The following is an 8,719-nucleotide window of genomic DNA, read 5'->3' as shown; positions in this document are numbered from 1 at the left end:
TCTCCAACACTGAGTAAAAAAAAAAAAAAATTCCCTCCCTCTGAAGATTCAACGATTGAATCTGGTTTCACTCAGTGATAAGAGTATGTGCTGAGCATTCATAAGACCCTGGGTTCAGAGCCCAGCACTATCCCACCAAAATTGAACCTGCTATAATAAACTAGCAATAAATTCACAGGAGAAAAAGCAGTCATCAATATGTACTTGTGTGGGGAGCCAGAAGGGAGCCAAGATGGTTTACATCTCGAATGGACAAGTGTTGGACAGTTGGAGTCAGTCCCCGTGGAGACTATCACTAATAACAGATTTCTTCTGGAGAATAGCTGAGTTTGTGGTTTTGTTTTTCAAAACTCTGCTCCAGCAAGATGTGAAAAAAGGAGGAGGCTACAGAAACTCATCTGATTCCAGACATGATGATGGAAGAGGGCCACCAGGAAACCCTCCCCGGAGAATGGGTCGAATCAATCATCTTCAAGGTCCCAGTCCTCCTCCAATGGGTGGTGGGTGGATGAGGAAGGTAAATGTCTGCTGTAAGAAGCAGACAACTAGACATGCACATGCATAGCAGAAGGAAACCATCAGAAAGTGGAGCGCTGACAGTGCTGGACAAGTAGATGAGTGTGTATGTCTCCACAGGGATTGCTCTGTGTTCTCACAGATGAATGAGGTCATGCCAGGAAAACTCTGCAGAGATCTGGCCTGACTGATAATGCAGTTCTATAGATGCATATGTTTGTCTCATTGTCTTTTTTGTATAGTTGATTAAGGTATTGATATAATTTTAATAAATAGTTTTAGGTTACATACTGATCCTTCATCTTTATATAATTAAGTCACAGAAGCTCTGACCCTGGAGAAAATAAATAAAAGGCTGTGTGTTTAGTAAAAAAAAAAAAAAAAATGTACTTGTGTGTAGGACATATACAAAAAAGGAAACTTGAAGAAAGGTCCAGGCAACTGAGGTTTTAATACTGCAGCAAGAGGAAGAGGGCCTCATGGCTCCCAGCTTGAGCCACCAGAAGACGAGGAGGAAACAAACCTCTGCTAGCAAGGGTCGGGTCTGCTCCGAAGATGGCCTCCTAGGTCCTCCCTCCTAGAAGACACTGTGGCATCCTATAGCAGTCTCTGCGCAGATGGGATCCTTCATAGATCCAGGCAAGGCTGGGGAGAGGGCCTCAGAGGAAGCCTGTCAGTCATCTACTCCACCAATGTAGGTGCTCTCCACAGCGGCCATCTCTGCCATGAGAGGACCCCAGAACAGCGGTCTGAAAATATGCCCGAGACGGATTCTTTTTTGGGGGTGGGGGTGGGGGGGTACCTGGGATCGAACTTGGGTCCTTGCACTTGCAAAGCAAGTGGCAGAACCACTGAGTTAAATCCCTGGCCCTAAAACGGATTCTTTATGGTGGCAAATGTTAATCCCCACTCTCCTTTACAGTTACTTCTTGATAGAAAATAGAGCTTAATTCTACATTTGTGCTCTAATTCTACTTTGAGATCAGAACCACTGGGAAATTATGGCATGTATTTCTCAGTACTGGTTTTTATTTTCCTCTATAATTAAAAATTGAATTATTTTTTCTCTAGAAGGCATTCAATACATGTTTGTTGATTGTGTGTCATTTATAATGAACAGAGCAATGAATTACCTCTATTAAAAATGAAACATTTAAGCCAGGCATGTTGGTGCACACCTGTGATCCTAGTACTCAGGAGGCTGAGGCAGAAGAATCATCAAAGGTTCAAGGCCACCTTCATCCGGACCATCCATGGAGCAGGGCAGAAGGAGCCATGAAGAGAGGTGCCACAGACACGACTGAAATTGAGAGGAGGCAGGGAGCTAGAACCATGTGCTGTCCTCTGGCCCTGGGATGGGACTTTACCAGCAAATGATAACAGAATTCACACTATTCTACAGCTTCCTGACCTATGAGGGCCAGGCACTGAGTCAGGTCTTCAAGGAGTTGGCATCCTCATGAAGAAAACAGAAGGAAGCAGCAAGGTTAAGTATAGGCTACCACAGGAGCACTCAGAAAAGCAGGCACATGCTTTCTCATATGAGAAACTCAATAAATAATTTAAAGAGCAAATAAAAGATAGATAATAATAGGAAAGAGGGAGAGAGATCTTTTGCACATGAGGAGACCAAGAGAGGAGGGAGGGAGAAAGGAGGGGATGGGAAGTTAAAGCATTGAGATGTGTTATGTACCTGCACCAACTCCCCACGATGAATGTAATCATGTACTCAAACCTGTACAAAAACAAAAAAGAAGAGCCATCTGAATCCCAACTTTGGAGCTCAAAGCAGGTTGCTGAGGAAGTTTTTTTGTTTTGTTTTTTGTCAGTTATTGTTTTTAATTAAACACAGTCGTACATCAGAAAAAAAAAAAAAAAAGAGTTCAAGGCCATCCTGGACTACATAGTGAGACCCTGTCTCAAAAAACAACAAAACAAAACAAAACAAAAACAAACAAAAAGAAAAGAAGCATTTGGCTGGGTGCAGTGGTGCATACCGGTAATCCCAGCTCTTTGAGAGGCTGAGGCAGAAGGATCACAAGTTTCAGGCAATCCTGGCCAACGAAGGAAGACTCTCTCTCAAAAATAAAATAAAAGGGGTTGGGGGTGTATCAGTGGTAGAGCTCTTGAGGCCCTGGGTTCAGTCCCTAGGGCTGTGGAAAGAAAAGTGAAAGAAATATTTTCATTCAGCCTGGATTTAGGCAAAGATTTTTTCCTCTCTACTATTATTACTGTTTTTTAAAACCTTTCCTCCTCCTCTCTCCTGCCAAGATCTCTGTACTTTTGTTTTCATTTCTCTTTCACTTTTTGTAAAAACCTATGCTCAGAATAAATAAAAAGCCTCATTCTTTCTTTTCTTTTTTTTTGGTACCAGGGATCGAACTTGGGTCCTTGCGCTTGCGAGGCAGGCGGTGGAACCACTGAGCTAAATCCCTGGCCAAGCCTCATTCTTTCTATAATGTGAATGACTTAGAACAGCAAACTATTCAGCAAACTGTTAAACAGCAAACTGTTTTATTACTGTGTTGGATTCACTTGTGTTGAACAGAAAGGATGAAACTTTATATCCAGCTTTGATCCTCAGAGCCCCAGCAGGTGGATAAAGCATTTCTTCCGGAATCTGAGATAACTTCCACTGCAGCAAGTACATCCCACCGGAAGTAGTCTCCTTCACCCTGGAGGAAAGGCACACACCCAGGCACCTGGCATGCAGGATAGTGGTTACCCCCATGGTCCCAGGCAAAGGCTCCCGGCCAGCCTGTCCTCTGTCCTAGAGCTGGGGCAGGTTGGGGCAAATAGCATTCTCCAGAAGTCACAACATAAGAACAGGATTTTCTGCACTTCGGAAACACCCACACATTGCAACCTATTTTGGAAAAACTGGTGTCTGAAGTGAAGTAGTTATAGGAGCTACTTCAAAGCCAAGGAGCTCTCCCAGCTGAGAGAGTTTAAGTCCCACCCCATAAGGAAAATGTGCCAGCACTTGCCTAGCAATTGACAAGTCATGTGGAATATCAACTTTTATTTCCCCAATATTTAAATTGCCTTGCTTTTATACGTACATAAAATTCTAAAAACATGCATATTCAACCTACCAAGAAATGGTAGTTCTGTTTACCATCATTGGCTTTAGATCATTGCTTGAATTGAGCAATATAATAATTTAAAACACAGACAGACTCTCAGACTCACCAGGGAACATAGAATTCTTACCCAAGGACTGTGTAATCCATTTGCAAAATAGAATGGAGCTCTTGCACTTAGTTGCATATATTTGTTCTCCACTAGGGGATGTAACCTCTGAAATGCAGTTCTTCGGGTTGTCGGTGGTTTCCAAGGGACTGAGAGCAAGAGCTTAAAGAGAAACAAGACCTCCAGGTTCTCAGGTTACATTGTACTTTCCAATCCTTTGAAGTTAGCAGAACCCTTCACTAAGTACTTGGCAAACTTTAAACTATACATCTGTGAAGCTGGGCCTTTTCTCCCCCTCTGCATTACCTTTCACCTACTTTAAAATAAACCACTCATTGTTTGAGAGGGAAAAATCAAATTTGTCTTACCAAAGTAATCTATAATGGAGTAAAACATTGCTAGAAGGTTTGCAATTAACTAATTCACCGTGCAGTAAATCTCAAAGGGAATGTAGTTAATGAAGGAATCATTTTTCAAACTTCACTATATAGGCCTCTATTTTCTTTTATAAATGAACAAAACACAAACTTTTTAAATTAGAACCCAATTTTTAAATGTTTAAATCATACAAAAACATAAGATTAAATGGGGAAAGGAACAGCCCATTTTGTTGCATATCTGGATTTGTTTTAGTATTAAAATAATGGAAGAAAATGTAAGGAAATACAGCAAGTTTAATTGCAAATGTTATTAGACTTTAACTTTTAACTTTACGTATATTTTCTCAGACTTTATCACTTAGAAATGACAAAAACTCTTTTAAAAATCATTTAAGGGCTGGGGTGTAGCTCATTGGTAGAATACTTGCTTGGTATCCACAAGGCCCTGGGTTTAATTACCAAAACCATAAAAATCATTTTAAAATCATGTAAGAAATAAAAATGCCATGCATGGTGTTAGATATTAGAGGTGATTCAAGATGAATAACCCAGAATCCTTACCTCTATAATAGATATTTATATCAAATAAAATGGAAACTACTTACCTGGGTTGCTGAGGCCTTTGACGATTTGTCTGGTTTTCGCTGCCTCATTATGCACACCTTGCTGTGACCTATACAAAATTATTTGTTATTGTCCAAACATGCCAAACCTTCCTATGCTTGTATGTTTTTGGAGATACTAATTTCTCTACTTGTGATGCCCTTTCCCCTTGGAACACTCCAGTCATCCTTCATGTGTCAATTCAAATAGCACCTCCTCTTTAATTACTTCCAGGCTTCGAGTTCAGTAAAAGTTAGTTATTTCTTTGTCTTTGGATCTGTAGCACCCCAAGCCTGCTTATATAAAATGTCTCTCACAATGATTTGTAATTACTAGTTTTGGTTTTCGTCTAGAGTGAGCTCTCTGAGAGCAGCAAGTGAAAATTTATTGTCAGATTCTTCCATGAATTAGCCAGGACAAGGTAGGCAATAATAAAAGTGCTAGAGATAGGGGTGTGGCTTAGTGGTAGAGCACTTGCCTAGCATGTGCAAGGCCACGGGTTCAACCCCCAGTACCACAAACAACAAAAATGCTAAAGCGGGTGTGGTAGTTCATGGCTATGATCCCAGCTACTTCAGAGGCTGGGCAGGAGGATCACAAGTTTGAGGACAGCCTGTACAATTAGTGGGACCCTGTCTCAGAATTTAAAAGAAGGTGGGAAGTAGCTCAGTGGTGGAGGGTTTGCTAGTAAACAGGAGGCCCTGTGTTCCATCTTCAATACCAAAATAAAGAAAAGTGCTATGAAAGAACTGAGGAAGGAGTGACTCTTTGTGGTTGTTAGGGAAGACTTTCCAGAGAAGGTGGCACTTGGCTCTGATCAAGAACTTCTCAGAAAATTCCAAGTAAAGAAAATATAATGTGTAGAAGTGTATGGGTTGGTAGGGAAGCGAACCAAGTTTTAAGTGGGTTTTGACAAGACTAGAAATTCCTACATGACATATTACAGTCTGACAGCAGCATGAAAGACACATTGGAAGGTGATGTTGCTACAGGTTGGGAGAGCTCGTTGAAGATTATGCTCATAGTTTGCGAAAGTAGATCACACTCTAGACGGAGATCATAACAACAAGGATGGAGAAAAAAACTAATATAATAGAAATACTTAGGAAATAGAATCAAGACTTAATTCAATATATGGTTCCAAGGTAGGGTTTGAACTTATGAGTCACTGGATGAAGTCTATACTTTAGAAAAGACCACTGGCCCCAGTGTAGAGAACAGATGAGGAGAGAGGCCATGTAGAATAGTCCTAACAGCAGCTATTTCAGCTACACTATATATTGAAGAGTTTGAGTTTTTGTTGTGGGGAGGAGGGCAGCTGGTTTACTTTCACTTATTACACTGTTGGGTGAAAAAAGTGACTTGAATCTTAAACTGATTTGGGGAGCATAGCTCATTTGTATCTTGGGTCTGGCTGTTCAGGGAGATATGGTGTAAGGACCTAGAGTTTGAAGCAACTTCAGCACCAATCTTAGTGAACTTGGTAAGAACAAACAAGCAAGGTTATATTAAGTGAAGAATTAAGTGAAGACTGTATCAAATAAAAAGTGTACTTTTCCACTCCTATTGGGTGATTACTAACAATTTGCTAGTTAGTAGAAACAGATATCAACTTTCACAATACTTTCTTTGCCAACAGCAAGTCCAGAAGCTATTCATTTCTAGTAAATGGTAAAAAGTACATGATGACAGGAAATCCCAGCATTCACACTGTGAAAACAAATGGATACAGGAAATGAAAATAAAGTAACAACAGGTAAAAACAGAGGGAACTACTTGAGAAAAATGCCTTCCATTGCCTATGGGTTTAAAGAATTTTTGTCATCACTGCCAAAAACAATCTCAGAAGGAGCTTTAATTATATATACTGTTTATAGTTAAAAGCTTCAGTGTTCTCTGGAAGATAGGTCTTGGCTTACTCCAAAAGCCAATTGATACTTAGTGGTTTTTGCCAACTGCAAAATATCGCGGACAAGTCAAGATAATCTATACAGAATCTTCTGGTCCGAGGGCTAATAACTAGGTTAAGTTACAGTATAACCCATATAAGGTCAGGCTAGGCCCGATAAGGAAGGAAATGAACCTTTACAAAAAAAGCACAGGTCCTAGCCAGCATGTATAGGCAAGAGCCAGGAGACCATGCTTGGAATTAGATTAAGAAGACTAGAGCATACAGTTAGTGTGGAATGTCAGAGTTTATCAGCTTGGGGGAGATTAAAGGATTAAACACCCAGAAGAACACACCAGAAGGTGTTGCAGATATGCTACTGATATAGGGGGAAGAGATGTAGCTCCCAAACCTACTAGATATCCGAAACGCAAGTTCGTGTTCTCTAAACTTGAAGAATGAATTCTAGGAACAACGGAGGTTAAGAGTAGGAAAAATTTATTGAGAGAAAGATAACTTCTGTCTAAGAGGGAGAGAAGGGGAACCAGAAAGTGGGTTGCCTGGTCACCAGGTACAAAGTGGGACAAAGGCGGGTACAAAGTGGGACAAAACTATAAGACCCAATGGAAATTTACAAGGTGGGCATGAGGTGGGACAAAACCATGACCAACCAATAAGATTACAAGTACAGTCACCCAGGTAATATTAATTAAATTGGGATCCAATGGGGAAACACATCACATAGCAAGCATACAAGGAATAAGCAAGGATTTTCGGTGGAAAGGGTAGGTCAGGGATCTTTCTTGGAAAGAAATCCCTTTCTTTGTCCCCCACCCAGGTGATTGATACCTATTTAAAATAGTAATCACTGCTATTTATCCTACATGGGTGTGGTAGTTTCTGTCCTTTTACAATTCTGACCTTCAGTGAATGTGTCTTGACTGTCCTCCATGTTGGCTCCTTCTGGGCTGGCCCTATCTAACTGCCTACAAGATATCTAATTAACATACCTATCTGCAATACTGCTAGAATGACATCTAAATGCAGGAAAAAGTATATATTTGGCAGCATTCCATCACTGTGACAAATATCTCAGATAAATCAACTTAATAAGGAAAAGAATTTCAGAGCTCTCAGTCCAAGGTTACTTGGTTCTGTCACTTTGGGCCTATAGAGGCATGGTCATGGTGGCAGGAGCACACGAATGAGGCCTCTTTACCTCACGGCCACCAGAAAGCAGAGAGAGAGAGAGCCAAGTTCCCAATATATCCTCCAAAGACACACTCTCAACACCCTAACTTCCTTCCATTAAGCTCTACCTCTTAAAGGTTTTACTGCCTCTCAATAGTGCCATACACTTGGGGCCAATTTGCTTCCAATGCATGGGCCATTGTGGGATATTCAAGATCCATACTATGGCAGAGTGAAAGCCCACAATAAGTGAGATAGACATGCAAGAAAGGAGCAGAAAAGATTCAAAAGCTCAGAGAAATGGCCATGCTACCAAACATAATACATCATGTAAGGCCAAAGATATGCTATGTAAAGTCAGAGGACTGTGTTTCATGAAAGAACCATTTCCCAATGGATACATCACTTACCAAAGCACAGCTGATGTGTCCACCATCATGGCTATGGTTTGAATATGTCCCATCCAAAATTCAGGTGCTGGCAATGTGACAGTATACAGAGTGGGGTGATTAGGCCATGGCAGCTATACCTTTTGAATATTCAGTGAGCTTGCCCTTCCATCTTCCACCACGAGAGGTTGTGGCATTCCTCCCCGCGGGAAGATCACCAAACAGCTAGACCTGCCTGCAGTGCCCTGAGCTTGGCCTTCCCAGCCTCCAGAATTATAAGAGACAAATTTCTGTAATTTAGAAATTACCCAGTCTTGGATTTTTTATTGTAGCAGCACAAATGGACCAAAACAAATAAGTTCAGTGGTGGCTCAGCTCTGAGGCCAGGGCTGACGCTGACAGTAGAAGGAGGCATTGCACAACAGAGATCACTCTCAGCTGTGGGGATATTAGGACCCTGAAAGAGGTAGAAGGGCTTAGCTGCAAAAGTATACTCTTATTGTAATGAGTGGAGAATCAGAAGGACAACTAGAGAAGCCCAACCAGAGTAATAGAAATGA

General features: G+C 41.1%; 1 protein-coding gene and 1 long non-coding RNA gene across 2 annotated transcripts; one reads left to right on the top strand and one right to left on the bottom strand.

Moving 5' to 3' along the window:
• The first annotated feature begins 218 nt into the window (after window positions 1–218).
• LOC101699113 (selenoprotein K-like) lies at window positions 219–728 on the top strand. Its single transcript, XM_013067819.3, has one exon. It carries the CDS (start codon window positions 233–235, stop codon window positions 563–565), a length of 333 nt encoding a protein of 110 aa, XP_012923273.1. The 5' UTR covers window positions 219–232; the 3' UTR covers window positions 566–728.
• A 2,318-nt stretch (window positions 729–3,046) lies between these two features.
• Window positions 3,047–4,765, bottom strand: LOC147827900 (uncharacterized). The gene is made up of 3 exons (XR_015451572.1): window positions 4,694–4,765; window positions 3,730–3,870; window positions 3,047–3,191 (listed from the first exon to the last, which is right to left on the bottom strand). It is a non-coding gene; the product is annotated as an uncharacterized LOC147827900 (long non-coding RNA).
• Window positions 4,766–8,719: the final 3,954 nt, after the last annotated feature.

Source organism: Heterocephalus glaber, unplaced genomic scaffold, assembly GCF_053883595.1.
Source record: "Heterocephalus glaber isolate CG9 unplaced genomic scaffold, H.glaber_assembly_v1.0 deba00001429, whole genome shotgun sequence".
Classification (NCBI taxonomy): Eukaryota; Metazoa; Chordata; class Mammalia; order Rodentia; family Bathyergidae; genus Heterocephalus; species Heterocephalus glaber.
The sequence above is the reverse complement of the archived record's forward strand: the minus strand, read 5'-3'. Positions and strand labels throughout refer to the sequence as shown.

Excerpts from the sequence above, each read along its gene's own strand:
- LOC101699113 (XM_013067819.3), top strand. The coding sequence starts at position 233 with ATGGTTTACATCTCGAATGGACAAGTGTTGGACAGTTGGAGTCAGTCC.